The sequence below is a fragment of the Dipodomys ordii genome, unplaced genomic scaffold, assembly GCF_000151885.1.
Source record: "Dipodomys ordii isolate 6190 unplaced genomic scaffold, Dord_2.0 Scaffold31, whole genome shotgun sequence".
NCBI classification, from domain to species: domain Eukaryota; kingdom Metazoa; phylum Chordata; class Mammalia; order Rodentia; family Heteromyidae; genus Dipodomys; species Dipodomys ordii.
This window is the reverse complement of record NW_012267247.1, coordinates 11,394,385-11,412,986: the sequence shown is the minus strand read 5'-3', so window position 1 is coordinate 11,412,986 and position 18,602 is coordinate 11,394,385. Positions and strand designations below refer to the sequence as shown.

At 39.0% G+C, this 18,602-nt stretch overlaps 1 protein-coding gene across 1 annotated transcript in view; it reads left to right on the top strand.

The window, feature by feature from the left end:
* Nucleotides 1–18,602, top strand: part of Ncor1 (nuclear receptor corepressor 1) — a 168,843-nt gene that overhangs the window by 130,017 nt on the left and 20,224 nt on the right. The window contains exons 24-34 of the mRNA XM_013016349.1: nt 508–676; nt 2,450–2,590; nt 4,841–4,924; nt 5,615–5,871; nt 6,566–6,926; nt 10,391–10,618; nt 13,862–14,071; nt 14,761–14,910; nt 15,865–15,999; nt 16,801–16,966; nt 17,164–17,657. Coding sequence (XP_012871803.1) covers nt 508–676; nt 2,450–2,590; nt 4,841–4,924; nt 5,615–5,871; nt 6,566–6,926; nt 10,391–10,618; nt 13,862–14,071; nt 14,761–14,910; nt 15,865–15,999; nt 16,801–16,966; nt 17,164–17,657 — 2,395 coding nt within the window. The remainder of the gene's footprint in view (nt 1–507; nt 677–2,449; nt 2,591–4,840; nt 4,925–5,614; nt 5,872–6,565; nt 6,927–10,390; nt 10,619–13,861; nt 14,072–14,760; nt 14,911–15,864; nt 16,000–16,800; nt 16,967–17,163; nt 17,658–18,602) is intronic.

Here is an 18,602-nt window from a genome sequence, read left to right as displayed (position 1 = left end):
CCTCAGCACCACATAAGCAAAAAGAAAAAAGCCAGAAGTGGCGCTGTGGCTCAAGTGGTAGAGCGCTAGCCTTGAGCTGAGGAGCTGAGGGACAACGCCCAGGCCAGAGTTCAGGCCCCACGACTGGACCCCCCCAAAAAAAAAAAAAAGTATGGTCTAGGGCAGGAAAGGTGACTCAGTGGTAGAGTACTTGCCTTGCATGCATGAGGCCCTGTGTTCAGTTCCTTAGCACCACATAAACAGAAAAAGCTCAAAGTGGAGCTGTGGCTCAAATGGTAGAGTATTAGCCTTGAACTGAAGAGCTGAGGGACAGCGCCTGGGCCCAGAGTTCAGGCCTCATGATAGACCAAAAAAAAACACAACAACAACAAAAAATCTTAATTATTTCCTCTTATTTGCTCGTGTGTTCTTTGAAGATAATGATTGTTCTGGCTCACGACATGATAGGTTAAATTTTCTGTGTCTATGTTTCTCAATTATACTGATGTGTGTTTGATTTGATGGCAGGGGACCCCAGTTGGATCCCAGACTGGTATACCAACTGAGGCTTTGGTGAAGGGATCAATTTCCAGGATGCCCATGGAAGAAAGCAGTCCTGAGAAAGGCAGAGAAGAAGCTACATCCAAAGGCCATGTTATTTATGAAGGCAAGAGTGGACATATCTTATCATATGATAGTAAGTATTTTGTATTGCTAATGCCAGTCTTCATAGGTATAATTGGAAACAGGCTGTATGTAGTTTGTTTAGATTCTCCTTGTGAGTGAATCAGTTGGCCTTTGCTGAACCATGTTTTCCTCTCATAATAATACCTGTCTCATGAAAATTTTGTGTGGAAAAATCCACTGCGACAGTAAAAAGCGGTTACCAGTAAAGAGCCCAAAGGAAGTTTTCCATGAGTTGGAGCTGACATCATTATTGATAGTCTTGATAGTCATGTTTAACGTCAATGGAATCACTTTTAATAGGATTTATATTATAAATTATGGATTCCATAATTTGATTATCCTGGAAAGAATATTAAATTTAAATTTTCAGTAAACCGTAAAATGCTTATAACTATCTATCTAAACATTTTCTTTAAGTGAGTTCTTCAGTTATATTTTACTTGTAATATTTCATGAGAATGACTCATAAGATGTAAATATTCAGGGGATTGAGCTTGAGTTCTTGTGTGCAGCTGTCTTTGTAACCTTGTATTTGTTAGTAGCTATGTATTTTCTCTTCAAATACAGAGAAGTAAAGCATGTACAGCAGTGTGTGATGTTACAAAGTGCATCATAGCTTTCTTATTTCCTTCTTTAAAAAATATATCTAGTATAGTATATTGACATTTTATTTGATGTGAAAAAATTATGATTCTCAAGTCAGATATATCTGGAAATATTTCTTGTTTTCTTTTCAAACCCATTAAATCATTCAGTTGTTTCTATTTCTTAAAGCCTGTGGAATTCATATATTTACTCTATTTCCCCATCTTTTGTTTGTGTAACTCTGACTGCACAACTGATTCACAATTGTGCTATATGTTGCTTCCTACGTGACTCTCCATTGCCTTTAAGATAACTGTAAGCCCTCTCTGTAAGCTTTGCTATTTCTGTGTGTTTGGCTTCTAGTTTATCCCTGCAGGTTATTTTCTTCTAATTCTCCCTCTCATACTGCCTGCATTTCCTTCTACTTTCCTCCTAACTCTACTCTTTTTTTTAAAATAACGTTTTTTATTGTAAAAATAGTGTACAGAGAGGTTACAGTTACATGAGTAGGGTATTGTGTACATTTCCTATCGAGCATTATTACCTCCTCCTTTGTTTTCCCCCTACCATTCCTTCCCTCCTCACCTCCCCAACTCCTTCCTCCCTTCTCCCAAGTTATAAAGTTCGTTTTCAGCATAGTGTCTTGTACATCTCATTGTTACAATGGGTCAACCTGTATTCCTATTTAAGCATTCCCCTCCCCAAATTAGAAAAGTCTGTATAGAAGATGCAAGGTACCAGAATCAAATACAGTGAAAACAGGGGTCTTACTCTAGTCTTTAAAGTGGTTATTTACTGAAGTTCTTGTAAGGTCTTGTAAGTTCTTGTAAGGTCTTCCCTTGAGGTCTTTATACTCACGATCTCTTCTGCCTGGACTATTTTTCCTATCTTTTTTTCCCTCAACTTACTGGAGTTCATTTCTATAGATATTACATAATTAGGTGCACATAGGCATTGTGTTTTGCTGTCTTTACTTTTGACCTAAGCAACTCTAACCTATCCTTCAGATCTTAGCTTATACATTACTTTTTCTAAGCAGTCTTACCTAATTTCAACAAAAATATTTTCATAAATATACTGAATCATATTGTAAATTGCAATGAGTAATACTTTATGCAGTAGATTGAGAAACTGTCATGATTTAATACATTGTAGGCCTTGGTTTCCACTGGAATAATATTTGTTTTATATTCTACAGATATTAAGAATGCCCGAGAAGGTACTAGGAGTCCAAGAACAGCTCATGATATCAGTTTAAAAAGAAGCTATGAGTCAGTGGAAGGAAATATAAAACAAGGGATATCATTGAGGGAGTCTCCTGTATCAGCACAATTAGAGGGTAAAGTATTGTTTCCAAAATACTGCATAGATACAATCAATTTTGTATGGCCAGTTTGCTATAATATGTTCTATCTCCATCATTTCTGTTTGAAATTTGTATTAATAGGATTATAAATTTACAAATAAAAGTCAGGTGGTGCATAATAGTAGAGGGAAGTAAAACTTGATTGTAGTTAATCATAGCAGGTTACTGTTTCAAATGCTTATATTTGGATGCTTATACCTTTTGTAGATTATCTTTGCTTCTGTCCGTTTTTTAATGTAAATTTTGTTTTGAAAATTTGTTTTTCTAAATTATGAGATAGATAATGTGATGCATAGTATATAGATCAAAGATATAAATGGGAGAAGAGGGAAGTAGGAGGGTGAGGAGGGGAAAAACTAACACCTTTCTTGGTAGATTTCTCTGAGCTTCTTTCTTTCACTGGAAATTAAGGGACTGTGCTCATTAATTGTGTGAGGAGCAGAGATTCTTATCATGTGATACAAGTTCAATAAGTGATCACTAGTGTTTGTTTTCGTTAGTGACAAATCTTTAAATCTTACTAGCCTCAACTAATCTTAATCTAGGCGAAATGGTAAAAATAAACTTAGGTTCTTGGTAGATATTTTTTTGGTTGTTTTTTGTGCCAGTACTGGGGCTTGAACTCAGGGCCTGGGTGTTATCCCTGAACTTCTTTGTCCAAGGCTAGTATTCTACCACTTCAAACACAGTTCTAATCTTGGCTTTTTGGTGGTTACTTGGAGATAAGAACCTCACAGACTAGCAGGCACCAGTGATTCATGCCTATAATTCTTGCTACTCAGGGCGATGAGATCTGAAGATCTCGTTTTGAAGCCAGCCTTGGCAGGAAAGACAAGAGACTTTTATCTACAATTAACCACCAAAAAGCCAAGATTAGAACTGTGTTTGAAGTGGCAGAATGTTAGCCTTGGACAAAGAAGTTCAGGGATAACACCCAGGCCCTGAGTTCAAGCCCCAGGACCAGCACAAAAGAGAGAAAGAAGGGGAAGGAGAGAGACGGACGGATGGACCGGGGAGGAGGGGAGAGAGCCTCTCACATACTTTTCTGCCTAGACTAGACTGACTTTCAACTGTTATCTTCAGATCTTAGCCCCCTGTGTAGCTAGGATTACCTGTGTGAGCCACCACTGCCTAGGTATGTCATTTTCTGAGCTAGATTGCACCCATTCCCACTTCTGCTCCCACTTCCGTCCTCTGTTTAAAAAATAATTCATTTATTTTTCTTTAGGGTCAATGTGTACGGTTATTTCCAACCTCTGATTCATATTTATCAGTAAGAGGTTATATATAAATCTTAAAGGGGGCTAGATTTAGTTTTGAAAATATTTTGTTTTTATGTTTTTCTTCCTGTAGGATTGGGTCCTAGACTTCCAGCATAGCATGTTAGGGAAATGATCTACCACTGGAGCCATATTCCTAGCTCTCTCTTTTCTGTTTTGACCTGTAATTTGCTAACTTTAGTGACCATTTTATGTTTACAAAAGGGTTTACAAAGAACATTTTTTTTCTTGTTTTGGGGGTACTGGACCACACATATGATTCTGTTTTTGTTATTTATTTTTTGTTGGTCATGGGGGCTTGAACTCTGGGCCTGGATACTGTCCCTGAGCTCTTAAGCTCAAGGAGAGCACTCTACCACTTGAGCCACAGCGCCACTTCCAGTTTTCTGGTGGTTAACTGGGGGTAAGAGTTGCACGGACTTTCCTGCCTGGGCTGGCTTTGAACTGGGATCTTCAGATCTCAACCTCCTGACTAGCTAGGATTACAGGCGTGAGCCACCGGCTCACAGCTGCTTTTGTTATTTTTTGACTATGATCTTTTTGCCTGAGTTATTCTGGACTACAATACTTCTGTTTACATTTCACCTTGTAGCTGAGGTAACAGGTCTTTGCCACATAACCAGCTTTTTATTGGTTGAGGTGGAGTCTCTTGGATTTTTCTGCTTAGGCTGGCTTTAATACATGATATTCTTGATCTCTGCCTCCTGAGTATGAGCCACTGTACTAAGCTTTCTAAAGAACATTTGATATGATGTCACATTAGGTATTTCTGGCTTTTGTTTTTTTCCATTGTATTGCCCTGGGTAGTTTAGAAACTTAACATGCCATCTCTTCCTCTATAGAGCTTTTATCAAAAATGCATACTTTATAGACAATATTAAGTATATATCACTGTTGTAAACATTATGTTCAAAAATTGATTTTTTTCCCCTTGTTCTGAAAGGGCTGATATGTCGAGCATTACCCAGAGGGAGCCCTCACTCTGACCTCAAAGAAAGAACAGTACTGTCTGGCTCCATAATGCAAGGTAAAGTTTTTGCTTATTTTGCCTTTTTATTTATAACTGACAAAGTAATTTGACATACATTTTGCAAGTATGAAACGTGTTTTTCAAGTTTTTTTCCCCTCTTGACATACAGTGAATATTAAGTATTATTTTAATTATAATCTATCTCTTAGCTACATAGTTTATTGGAAGGTATTTGCACAGTCTTTTAGCATGGAGACATCTCATTATGTAACAGCCATTGTTTGACTGTGATGATTCATATATTTTAGATAACTCTAAAAAATAACTGAGGAATACTTACTTCAATCTCTTTTCTGAAAATAGATAAACTGCAAGATGGCAAGGCCTTAATTTTTAAAATTACTACAAAACACAACAATTGAAACTGAATATTTTAGCCACTTTTAACTTTTTTTGGGGGGGAGTGTCCAGTCATGGGGCTTGAACTCTGAGCCTGGGTGCTGTCCGTCAGCTCTTCAGCTCAAGGCTAGCGCTGTACTTCTTGAGCCACAGCGTCACTTCCAGCTTTTTTCTTTTTGCTTATGTGGTGCTGAGGAATCGAACCTAGGGCCTCATGTAATGCAAGGCAAGCACTCTACCACTAAGCCACCTTCCCAGCCCTTTTAACTATTTTTGTTAGTTAATAGGTAAATATATTGTTGTATACTTATCAGCCACTGTTTTAATACACATATACTTCTTTTGAAGGTACACCTAGAGCAACTCCTGAAAGCTATGAAGATGGCCTTAAATATCCCAAACAGATTAAAAGAGAAAGTCCTCCTATTCGAACATTCGAAGGTGCCATTACCAAAGGAAAACCATATGATGGCATCACTACCATCAAAGAAATGGGGCGTTCTATTCATGAAATTCCACGGCAAGATGTTTTATCTCAGGAAAGCCGAAAAACTCCAGAAGTAGTCCAGAGCACAAGGCCAATAATTGAAGGTTCCATTTCCCAGGTAACTAGATCAATAATCTTACTATTAGATTGACATTTAGGAAACATTTTTTAAAAATTTCTTAATTGAGATTAAGTGATTACATAAATTTTACTGTATTATGGGATAGTGATACTTAGCTAAAGTCATAAACATATTTTAACCTTCACAAGACAAATGGTCATTATCATGATCTATAAAACTTGTGAACTCTACAGACTTTGACAGTGCAACTATTTCTTCCAAACTGGGTGATATGTATGTTTCTTTCCTTTTGCTTAGTGCAAGCTGTTCCCTTTCTCTCTCATTTCCTCCTTCCCATGGCTGCCCTTGAGTTGCTTAGTCCACTTTCATTTTTAACATGTAGGGCTAGTGGAGTGGTAGGGAACCTGCCTAACAAATGCAAAAACTCTTTAAGTTTTACCCCAGTGATGTAAAACAAAAAATCATGACTTAATAGTTCAATATTCTTATGTCAGGCCAGTAGGAAGTAAGTGTGACAGTTGTACATATTCCTCATCAGTTTTTCTTGTAATTTGCTTATCTTGTATCATGTAGTAAAGTATGCAAAGTCTGTGGATTGGAATTGAGATGTCAGTGGAGACATAAAGGTCACCATAGAAAACTAACTGTTATGAACTAGATGTATACCCAAGATGGAGTAACATCCACAGGGTGTGGCCACCTATAATACTTGCTTTTTTTTTTCCTTTAGGGCACACCAGTAAAGTTTGACAGCAACTCAGGTCAATCTGCCATCAAACACAATGTCAAATCTTTGATCACGGGGCCTAGCAAACTACCCCGTGGAATGCCTCCACTGGAAATTGTACCAGAGAACATAAAAGTAGTAGAACGAGGAAAATATGAGGATGCGAAAGCAAGTGAACCAGTACGATCCCGACACATGTCGGTGGTGAGCTCTGGCCCCTCTGTTCTCAGGTCTACACTTCATGAAGCTCCCAAAGCACAGCTGAGCCCAGGGATTTATGATGACTCCAGTGCTCGCAGGACTCCTGTGAGTTATCAAAGTACCATGTCCAGAGGCTCACCCATGATGAACAGAGCCTCCGAGGGTATGTTACGTTTGTTGCCTGGTGTGAACATTTTTTTTCTGCAGTTTTTTACCTCTGGCAAATCAGAAATATATTGCTAGCTTTAGAGTATCTTAGAATCTGTACATTGTATAATTGGGGCCATAGAAGCTACCAGTATAAAAATTTCACTCAAAGTACCTACTATTTTAGTCAAATGCAGATAGAAATGTTTACAGTATGTATCTATTTTGAGTGAATTTTTTAGCCCATTATGTAAGATTTCATTTTATTATTTTTTTCCAGTCCTGGGGCTTGAACTCAGGGCTTGGGTGCTGTCCCTGAGCTGCTTTGGCTCAAGGCTAGTGCTCTACTACTTGAACCACAGCGATACTTCTGGCTTTTTCTGTGTATGTGGTACTGAGGAATTGAATCCAGGGCTTCATGCATGTGAGGCAAGTACTCTACCACTGGGCCACATTCCCAGTCCTGTAACATTTTTTTTATTTTTATTTTTTGCCAATCAGGGGGCTTGAACTCTGGGCCTACTGTCCCTGGGCTCCTTTTTGCTCAAGTCTAGCACTCTACCACTTGAGCCACTGTACCACTTCTGGCTTTTTCTATGATTTATTGGAGATAAGAGTCTTACAGACTTTGCTGCCCAGGCTGGCTTTGAACCATGATCCTCAGATCTCAGCCTCCTAAGCAGTTAGAAATACAGGTGTGAGCCACCAGCACCTGGCTATAAGATGTTTTGTTTTTGCATTGTTTTGAGCTGGTATTGTGGTCTAAACTCAGGGCCTCACATTCTTGCTTGGCTACTTGCTTAAAAGGCTGGAGAAGTACCATTTGAGCCATGCCTCCACACTGTACTTTTTTATGTGTATATGTCTTTTCTTTTTTGGTACTGGGGATCAAACTCAGGACATTGCACTTGCTAGGCAAATGCTTTACCATTGAGCTACATTCCAGCTCTACACTGGATTTTTGTTTACTAGTTAGAGATAGAGTTGAGAAGACTTTTCTACCTGGGCTGGCTTTGAGCCATGTTCCTCAAATCTTAGCCTCCCTGACAAGCTAGGATTATAGGTATAAGCCTCTGGCACCTGGCTCAAATAGGATGTTTTAAAAGTCAGTTTTAGCTGTTGTTCCTCCAGAAGTGGTGTGTAGTGTGATGTGGTTTAAAGTTAGTGTCTAAAACAAGACTGATGAAGCTTAAATAAAGATTCTTACTGTGTTAAACATAGACAAATTACTTTTCTGAATTAGTTTCCTCATCTTAAATATCAAGACCTGCCTGCATTACTTTTTGGAAATTAAATGAGCTAGTCCACTAGCCAGGTGTGGTGATACATGGAAGGCTGAAACTGGAGAATCACAAGTTCAAGACCAGCCTGGGCTGCTGTAGTGAGACATTTGTCAAAAAAAAAATACATTTTATATATATATATATATATATATATATATATATATATATATATATGTATTTTCTTTTTAAAAAAGAGGTGTAGTACATCTATAAATGAACTCACAGTAAAGCCTCATGTACACTAATGACCCAATAAATTTTCTTATCATCATAAGCTCGTGCTGTTGCACCAAGGTAAGAGGGGTAATTTTTTAAATACTTGATCAAAAGCCATTAAAAATACATTACATCTTAAAATTTTCTTCTGTTTTTGTACCAGTCTTGGGACTTGAGATCAGGGCCCAGGCACTGTCTCAGAGCTAAAGGCTAGTACTCTACCATTTGAGTCACAGCCCCATTTCCAATGCGTATGGTAGTTTATTGGAGATAGGAGTCTTAAGGACTTTCCTGCTTGGCTGGCTTTGACTTGTGATCTCAGATCTCAGCCTCCTGAGTAGCTAAGATTACAGGCATGGACCACCAACACCCAGCTTTAACATTTGCTTTTTTTTTGTGGCCTCATAGGTGAGCCCCTAGGTTGGGTTTAGAGTTATAAAAATGTAGAATGGAGAGAGAATTAGCAGGTGTGTATAGGGAAGAATATTTCTTGATTTGGTTATAGGTAGAATATGAATTAAAACATTGCTCTATTTTATTTTATTTTTTGCTGGTTCTGGGGTTTGAACTCAGTATATCAGCACTGTCCCTGAGCTTCTTTTGCGTAAGGTGAGTGCTCTACCACTTAAGCCACAGCCCCACATCCAGCTTTTTTTGAGTAGTTCATTGGAGATAAGAGTCTCATGGACTTTCCTGCCCAGACTGGCTTTGAATTGCAGTCCTCAGATCTCACCCTCTTGAGTAGCTAGGATTATAGGCGTGAGCCACCAGCACCTGGCTCTTGCTCTATTTTAGAAGAAGTTCCAGGTATAAGTAAAAGACAACCACAGTTGAGGAAGTTGGACTTGGAAATCAGTGTGTTTTGTTTTAATAGGTTTGGTCATGCCCAGGTTTTTACTATCAAATTTTAGTATAAAGATGGTGATGATGGTTGCACAACACCATGTTTATATTCTTTTGACTATAAATGGCTGAATAAAATGGCCGAGGTGCCCTGGGTTTGAACACCAGCACCAAAACAAATTGATAAAAACTCAGAACAATGTGGCTAAAGTGGTCCATTTTATTTATATTTTGTCAGTCGTGGGGCTTGAACTCTGGGCTTGGGTACTGGCCCTGCTCTCTTCAGCTCAAGGCAAGCGCTCTACCCCTTGAGCCACTGTGCCACTTCCAGTTTTCTAGTGGTTTATTGAAGATAAGTGTCTCACAGACTTTCCTGCCTGGGCTGGCTTTGAACTGTGATCCTCAGATCTCAGCCTCTTAAGTAGCTAGGATTACGGGTGTGAGCCATTGGTGCCCAGCAAAGCGTTCCATTTTATATAATATATATATTTACTGTAGTGTGATTGACTACCATGATTTAAAAGGAGACTGGAATAAGGAAAGGAATGGGTGTTGTTGGTAAAGTACTGAGAAAGTTACTCTATTAGAGTAGAGCACTGGAAAATAAAAACAAATTTTCATGATTAGCCGATAGTAAAGAGTTTGGTAATACAGAGAGGACTTTGGTTATGGATTTTCTTAAATCAGAGATTTGAACTCAGGGCCTTACACTTACTAAGCAGTAACTCAACCACTTGAGCCACTCTGCTAGCACGACATGAATTTGAGATTTGCCACATCATAAAGTCAAAAGAATTTAGAACGTTAATGGATACAGAAAATAAAATCATATTGGGATCTAGTAATGTTCATAGAGGGGATCATAATCCTCTCTAGGAGTGTTTCACTTCATTAATATCATAATCTTAATTTAAGGTGGTACAGTAGTACTAGTGATATGTTCTGAAAGGTAGCAGTCTTCTTCAATTTCTTGTTTTCACATTTGCATATTTTATAGGGTTGAATGTAAAATTTGTGGGCAAAGGGAAGATCAAAATATTGTATGAATATATTCTGTATTTGAATGATTGGGGAATGCAAATTATCTTAAGAATTTATGGCATTGCTTCTCTCCCCCCCTTCTCCCCCCCCCCCCCAGTTACAATTTCTTCTAGCAAGTCTACCAATCATGAAAGGAAGTCAACACTTACCCCAACCCAAAGGGACAGCATACCAGCCAAGTCTCCAGTGCCTGGAGTGGATCCTGTTGTGAGCCACAGCCCATTTGATCCCCATCATAGAGGCAGTGCTGCAGGGGAGGTTTATCGGAGTCACCTTCCCACGCACTTGGATCCAGCCATGCCCTTTCATAGAGCTCTTGATCCTGGTAAGCATGACCGTAGTGACAATCTCATGGGAAAGAATTAACATGCATCTATGACTTTTTAAACTTCCTTTTATGGTACTGGTATGAAGATAATTGCTTATAGCATTAATGCATAACTCAGTGAATTTTTGTAAGCTGCACTCCATGTTGCTACCACCCAAATGAAGCAGCAAAGCTATCACCTTTTTTTTAAGCTTTCACCTTTTAAAGAACTAAAAAAATAAGCATCTAAAAAGCTATATAGGTGACAGTTTGTGAAGCTGATTAAAAAATGAGTTAATATGAAGATTTTCTTTGAAATGACAGAAACACATTAAATACTGTACGTAAATTTACAATATAGACTTTCTTCTGGTTGAAGGCTATAGCCATTTTTAGACTGTTTGGTGGTTAAACTTCACCATTGTCTTCCTAACACAAAAGAAGCTAACATTTTCAGACTTAGTTCTTTTCTTTTTGTTATTTTTAAGTGAAATTAAAATTTCAAGATAATTATAACCCAAAAAGGATTTTTGGGCATTTTTTTCCCTAGTGTTTTCCACAATTGATTCACTTTCATTTTCACTATTTCCAATATTGTTTTATTTGTTTATGTATTTGGCCAGTCCTGGAGCTTGAACTCAGGGCTTGGGTGCTGTTCATGACTCTTTGTGCTCAAGGCTACCATTCTACCACTTGTGCTTTGTGGCTTTTTTTTTCTTAGTAGTTTATTGGTAATAAGAGTCTCATAGACTTTCCTGCCTGGACTGGCTTTGAACTATCATCCTCAGTTCTCAACTTCCCAAGTAGCTAGGAATACTGGTGTGAGCCATATAATTCAGTAACAAGCACAGCTAAAAGAAACTTGTGTGTATATATCACTGACACTGACTTCTGGCAGGTGCAAAATTATGCATCTACTAATGTCTAATAAGTGATCAGTGTGATGAGCCCTATTTTATAGAGTAAGGGGAGAGGAGCTGTCACATTACAAGTAGGAACATAGCCTCTGCTAAGCTCTCAGAATCCTTGGCACAAATGGCTTCCCCTGTCCTCCCAGGACCTGGTTCTTGTTCTTCTTTGCTGCTACCAGCTTAGCCTCATATAGGTGTGTGCACTCAGATTCTTTTCTGGCCTAAATTAATGTGCTACAGGCTTTAAGTTGAAATTATGCTTAAGTTGAAGTTGTACTTACCTTGGTTGTTAGAGAAATATTTTTCATTAAAATAGTTTAAAAGCTAAGGATCCTAAGAGTTATTTACATATCATATGAACACAGAATTTGTAGAAAACAATACATTTGAAACTTCTACCAGTACTATCAGATCATTTGTCACTGGATCCCAAACCTAGTTTAACAGTTACAAACCAATTAAGTTGGTTTGTTCCACATACAATTTATCAACTTTAGCAATGGTGTACAGGTTTTCAGCTTTAACAATGAAAGTGGTGGTGTTCAGTAGAAACTATATTTCAGGTTGTGAATTTGGGTCTTTGCCAGGGCTACTAACATGTGGATACTGTCTTCTTCCTTGTTGCTAGGTGACAGCAGTGAGCCACAGCTTATATTATCCTGAGAGCAAACAGCACATAATTGTGCCATGTTGCTAAGCTAGGATTCAGTAGCATGGGTGCATTAAATGCATTCTCAGCTTCTGATACTTTCAAATACAGTGGGTTTATTCAGACAAAACCCCATCATCAGGGGAAAGAGCAGTGTACTGGAGACTCTCCCAAGTCTGAGGTGGACAGTCAGCTGACAGACTTAACCTGGCTTGGAGATCTGAATAAACATGTACCAGAAAATATATCAGTGGGTTTTTTTTGTTGTTGTTTGCTTTTTAGTAGGGAAATACACATATAAAATAGTTCAGTTTCTCAGACAAAATTGTATATAATTTCTATTGTCTCTCCTAGTCCTGTAGTTTGTACAGTTTTATTTGTCATATGTATGCCTGAGCTGTATGTATTGAAAATAGAGCTATTACCCTCTACTTTTTACTGTCATGTGTCTGTACCATCATGCAACCAAGAGAATCGCTTGTAACCCAAATCTTCTAATTTCTGTGAAGAAAATTTTTATTAGATCCAGGTATACTGTTATATGCCTAGAGCCTCAGCCACTTGTGAGACAAGAGATAGAAGGATTATAGTTAATGAGACCTTAGTTCAGGAAAAAAAAAAAAAAAACCAACAACTAGGTATGATGGTATGTATTTAAAATCTTTGCTACTCAGGAGGCAGAGGTAAGGGAATCTATGATCAAGGCCTGCCCTGGGCAAAAATTCAAGACCACATCTAAAAAACACACTAAGAAGTAATAGAGGGTAACGATCATGGTTCGGGTGGTAGAGCGTTTGCCTAAGTTCAGAGTTCAACCATACCCATTTATTATAATTTATTGTCGCTGTTTCTGTGCTACAGTGATAAAATTGAGTAGGTATGTCAGGTATTGTATGACTCAGTATTGCCAAAATGCTTATCATCTGACTGATTCAAAGATGTGCTTATAAACTAAAAAATACTTGTAGAATAATGATTTTTATCATTAAGAAAGTAAAATTGCTATTTCACGAAGTGTTTCCACAAATATTTCCATTTGATTATATTGGTAATGAGTACTAAACAATAATTTTATTTTCAAACATATTTTCACTGGATACTTCCAGTGAAAGCCTAATCAAGTTTCATGCCAGAGTTTAAAAGTGAAACTACTTGTGAAATTTTCAGCTACTATTCTTCTTTCCCATTATATAAGAGTCATAATAAATTAAAATTATATGAATTATTATATATACTATATTACTTATATATAATACACATATAAGTTATATATACAATTGTATACAATATATATTATAATGAATTAAAATTCATTGCTGGGTGCTGGTAGCTTATACCTGAAGTCCAAGCTGTCTTAGAGTCTGAGGACAGGAGGACTGTGGTTCAAGATCTGCTCTGGCAAAAAGTTCAAAACACCATGTCTCACAAATAACCAGAAAAAAAAAAATCAGGGCTTAGAGGTTGGCTCAAATGGTAGAGTACCAATCTAATAAGCACAGGATCCTGAGTTCAAACCATAGTGCTGCAAAGCAAACATAAAAACATGTTACTGATGTACCACGGCCTAAAATGAGGCTACCGTATTCTCTGGAGCCAAGTATACACTGTGTTAACAGATATTTTTCCTCTCATTATAGGTGATGTTTAGCGAGTATACTTTATCCAGGTCAAAACTCAATGCTTTTCTCTTCTTTCACTCAGCTGCTGCTGCTTACCTATTTCAGAGACAGCTTTCACCAACTCCAGGCTACCCAAGTCAGTACCAGCTTTATGCTATGGAGAACACAAGACAGACAATCCTAAATGATTACATTACCTCACAACAGATGCAAGTGAACTTGCGCCCTGATGTAGCCAGAGGACTTTCCCCACGAGAACAGCCCCTGGGTCTCCCATACCCACCAACAAGAGGTATGTGTCTTTACAGGTTAGATTTTAAAAAATTCATTACATTTACCTTGTAATAAATATTTGTCCAGTGAATGCTGGAAAGATAACAAAGATTTGTATCCTTCTCTGGAGGCTTTAGCTCTTGAAAGCAAACAAAGTAAAATATTAAGATTTTTGGTGAACATTAAGCCAAGTCCTCATGCAAAGTCTTTGAAAGACATTTTTCACCAATTTCCTCTCTTCAGCTAATCTCTCCATACCTTAAGGTTAGTGATAGCGAATTCAGGATTTAATAATCTTTCTCTTTTTAAAGGTTTTAAAAAGTAATGATGATCAGGCACCAGTGGCTCATGCCTGTAATCCTAGCTACTCACTAAGCTGAGATCTGAGGATTGCAGTTCAAAGACAGCCTGGGCAGGAAAAGCCATGAAACTCTTAGCTCCAATAAACCACCAGAAAAACCAGAAGTGGTGCTGTGGATCAAGTGGCAGAGTGCTAGCCTTGAGTTGAAGTGCTCAGGGACAGTGCTCAGACCCAGAGTTCAAGCTGACCAAAAAAAAAAAGTAATAAGTAATGAGTTTAAGCATTTTCATTTTATATTGTGTATAAATTATTTTGGATTCTTGAGATAGACAAAAATCCAAAAACTACGTATAGTTCTGAAACTTTACAGTAATGCTAAACACAAAATGTATTTGTCTTTTGGATAGGAATCATTGACCTGACCAATATGCCTCCAACAATTTTAGTGCCTCATCCAGGGGGAACAAGCACTCCTCCCATGGACAGAATTACTTATATTCCTGGTACACAGATTACTTTCCCACCACGGCCATACAACTCTGCTTCAATGTCTCCAGGTAAGATGCTGCAGTGCCTCTCCCTTCTAACAAGACCAATGTGCTCTGTTTGAGGCACAGCCTTCTAAGACATTTTATGCAGACTTTTTCAATAATCTTATCAAGAGTTCCTAGGTGTCATTTGTTACTAGGTACTTTAAACCCTGAAAGCTTATGTTGCCATCAGTTTTTATCTAAGACTCTTCAGTAAAACTTCCTGTATCCCAAATTTTGATTTAAAAAAAAAAATCAAGCTGAGCGCCGGTGACTTATGCCTGTAATCCTAGCTACTCAGGAGACTGAGATCTGAGGATTATGGTTCAAAGCCAGCCCAGGCAGGAAAGTCCATGAGATTCTTTTTTTTTTTTTTTTTTGGTCCGGTCGTGGGGCCTGAACTCTAGGCCTGGGCGCTGCCCCTCAGCTCTTCAGCTCAAGGCTAGCGCTCTATCCTTGAGCCACAGCGCCACTTCCGGGTTTTTTCTTTTTGCTTATGTGGTGCTGAGGAATTGAATCCAGGGCCTCATGCATGCAAGGCAAGCGCTCTACCACTGAGCCACCTTCCCAGCCCCAGTCCATGAGATTCTTATCTTAATAAACCATTCAGAAACCTAGAAGTGGTGCTGTGACTCAAGTGGTAGAGGGCTTACCTTGAGATGAAGAGCTGAGGGATAATGCCCAGGCCTAGAGTTCAAGCTCCATGACCAACTCCCTCCCTCCCCCCGCCCCCCAAAAAGAAAAATTCATGCTGGGTGCCAGTGGCTCACATCTGTAATCTTAGCTATTCAAAATGTTGAGATCAGTTCAAAGCTAGTCCAGGCAGGAAAGTCCATGAGATTCAATCTTCCATTAACAACCAAAACAACTAGAAACTCAGGGACAGTGCCCAGGCCCTGAGGTCTAGCTCTAGGACCAGTACCAAAAAAATATTCAGCCAGATGTTCAGAAATTTTTGTCATTGACTCATGTGTTTTACAGGACACCCAACACACCTTGCAGCAGCTGCAAGTGTTGAGAGGGAGCGAGAGCGAGAAAGAGAAAGGGAAAGGGAGAAGGAGCGAGAAAGGGAGCGGGAACGGATTGCAACTTCTTCTGACCTTTACCTGCGGCCAAGTAAGTGAGAAGGGTCTACTTCCTCCTGTTGACAGGTCTTGGTAACCTGGGTGAGACTTTGTGCTTAATGCAGTGGGAGCAGACACCTGTTCTATGTCTCAAAGTCATTGTAGGTTTCAGATGAAAATAAGATGAAAGTTCTGTAGAAGTCGGGATAATTTTCTCTGACAAAGGGATCTTTGGCCCTCAAAGAATAAATGCATGCTAAAAACTGCCTGCTCTTACGAGGGCAAAGAGCAAGGTAGAAAGTTAGAGTGAGGGCATAGAACAAGAGAAAGCAAAAAAGAGGGGAGGATTAAAGTGAACAAAAATGTTTCCGGTCTTGTAGCGTATGTCTTATTTCACAATAGAAAGTTTGCTGACAGAAGCAGTTATCTGTGAAGGACAGTGAAGAAGTCAAGTAAACCTTACTACTGTCACAATCTGTTTTCATTCTGATGCTCGAAAAGCACACACTTTGAATCTGGGAATCATGAACACACCAGACTTTGAGGAAACATCTGAAGGACAATAATTTGTATTAGTACTCCACTGTTGGTGCTGTTACTGATGCTCTGCACTCTCTGTTAAAGCTCATTGCAAGAGTGGAAGTGATTAAATAAACGATAGTTGTTTCAAATTGCTAGTGGGGTTTTTTGAGTTTAGAAAGGCCAGAAATTAGGCTATTTAAGTTTCTTGTCTCATTTTTCTTTTGTATTTAAGAATCCTAGAAAACTGATAACTCACAGATATGACTACCTTTTCTCTCTAGCTTATTCTTATGCTTTATCTTTCTTCCTTTTTGTTTTTTTGCCCTTTCAGGCACAGAACAGCCAGGCCGGCCTGGCAGTCATGGATATGTCCGCTCCCCCTCCCCTTCAGTAAGAACTCAGGAGACGGTGTTACAGCAAAGACCCAGCGTTTTCCAGGGAACCAATGGAACCAGTGTAATCACTCCTTTGGATCCAACTGCTCAGCTACGGATCATGTCAGTTTCTCATGTGTATTCTGACCAGAACAACTAGCCATCTCTAAAACTTAGTGTAATGGTATTAAGTATAACTTAGATGTTAAGGCCATTTTATTTTATTGCAATTTTTCCTTCCACCTCCCTACCACACTTCCCTGCTTCCCTCAGAAAATGTTCTCTCCTTCACAGAACTGTGATTTGGTTTTATTTTACAGGCCACTGCCTGCTGGAGGCCCTTCAATAAGTCAAGGCCTGCCAGCTTCCCGTTACAACACTGCTGCGGATGCCCTGGCTGCTCTTGTGGATGCTGCAGCTTCTGCACCCCAGATGGATGTTTCCAAAACAAAAGAGAGTAAGCATGAAGCTGCCAGGTTAGAAGAAAATTTGAGAAGCAGGTCAGCAGCAGTTAGTGAACAGCAGCAGCTAGAGCAGAAAACCCTGGAGGTGGAGAAGAGATCTGTTCAGTGTCTGTACACTGCTTCAGCCTTTCCAAGTGGCAAGCCCCAGCCTCACGCCTCAGTAGTGTACTCTGAGGCTGGGAAAGATAAAGGGCCTCCTCCAAAATCCAGATATGAGGAAGAGCTAAGGACCCGAGGGAAGACTACCATTACTGCAGCTAACTTCATAGACGTGATCATCACCCGGCAAATTGCCTCGGACAAGGATGCAAGGGAACGTGGCTCTCAAAGTTCAGACTCTTCTAGTAGCTGTATGTATCTCAATCTGAGTTTCACAATGTGGTATCTGAGTAAAGAATTACTTTATTCTTTAGGTAAAGCATAACTATATGGTATAGGAAATCCTAATGCTTGACAATAAATGTAAGAGAAAAGCTTTTATGGGTAGTGTGAAAATGTATCTTCTACTTTTCTGATTTAAAAATTCCTGTTTCCATCTGGGTGCTGGCTGTATATACCTGTAATCCTAGCTACTCAGGAGGCTGAGAATCATAGTTCAAAATCATCAGGAAAATCTGTTGAGACTCTTATCTGCAATTAACCACCAGAAAATCAGAAGTAGAGCTGTGTGTTCAAAGTTGTAGAGCACTGGTTTTGAGCAAAATGGCTCAGGGACAGCACCCAGATTGTGAGTTCAAGCCTCAGGACCTGCACCAAGAAAAAAAACACCCCTATTTCCTAAAAATAAGCCTATCAGAAGAAAACTATATCTTTTATAGAACTTGTAGTTGGAACATGGACAGATAAGAGGGCAGAGCTTCTTAACGTGTGTACACCTCTGAAAGTAGTAGGTGTGTTGAGAGGCTCCTTGCTACTAGTGTGTAATTTCTCAGAAATTGTTTGCTAGAACATGGTTTACTTAGGCTAATTAATTCTTCAAGGCTTCTATGTCTTTTCCCTAATATACTGGTACTTAAAATGAGGCTTGTGGGCTGGAAATGTAGCTTAATGGTAAGAGTGCTTGCCTAGCATGCAGAAGTCCTGTATTCAGTTCTTCAGAACCACATAAACAGAAAAAGCCAGAAGTAGTGCTGTGGCTCAAGTGGTAGAACTGTATGTAGCCTTGAGCAAAAAAAGGTCAGGTACAGTGCCCAGGCCCTGAGTTCAAGCCCCAGGAATGTCCTCCCCCCCCCCAAAAAAAAATAAGACTCTTAAAACAGTATAATGATATTTTTCATGTTTCTTGAAAATTCAAT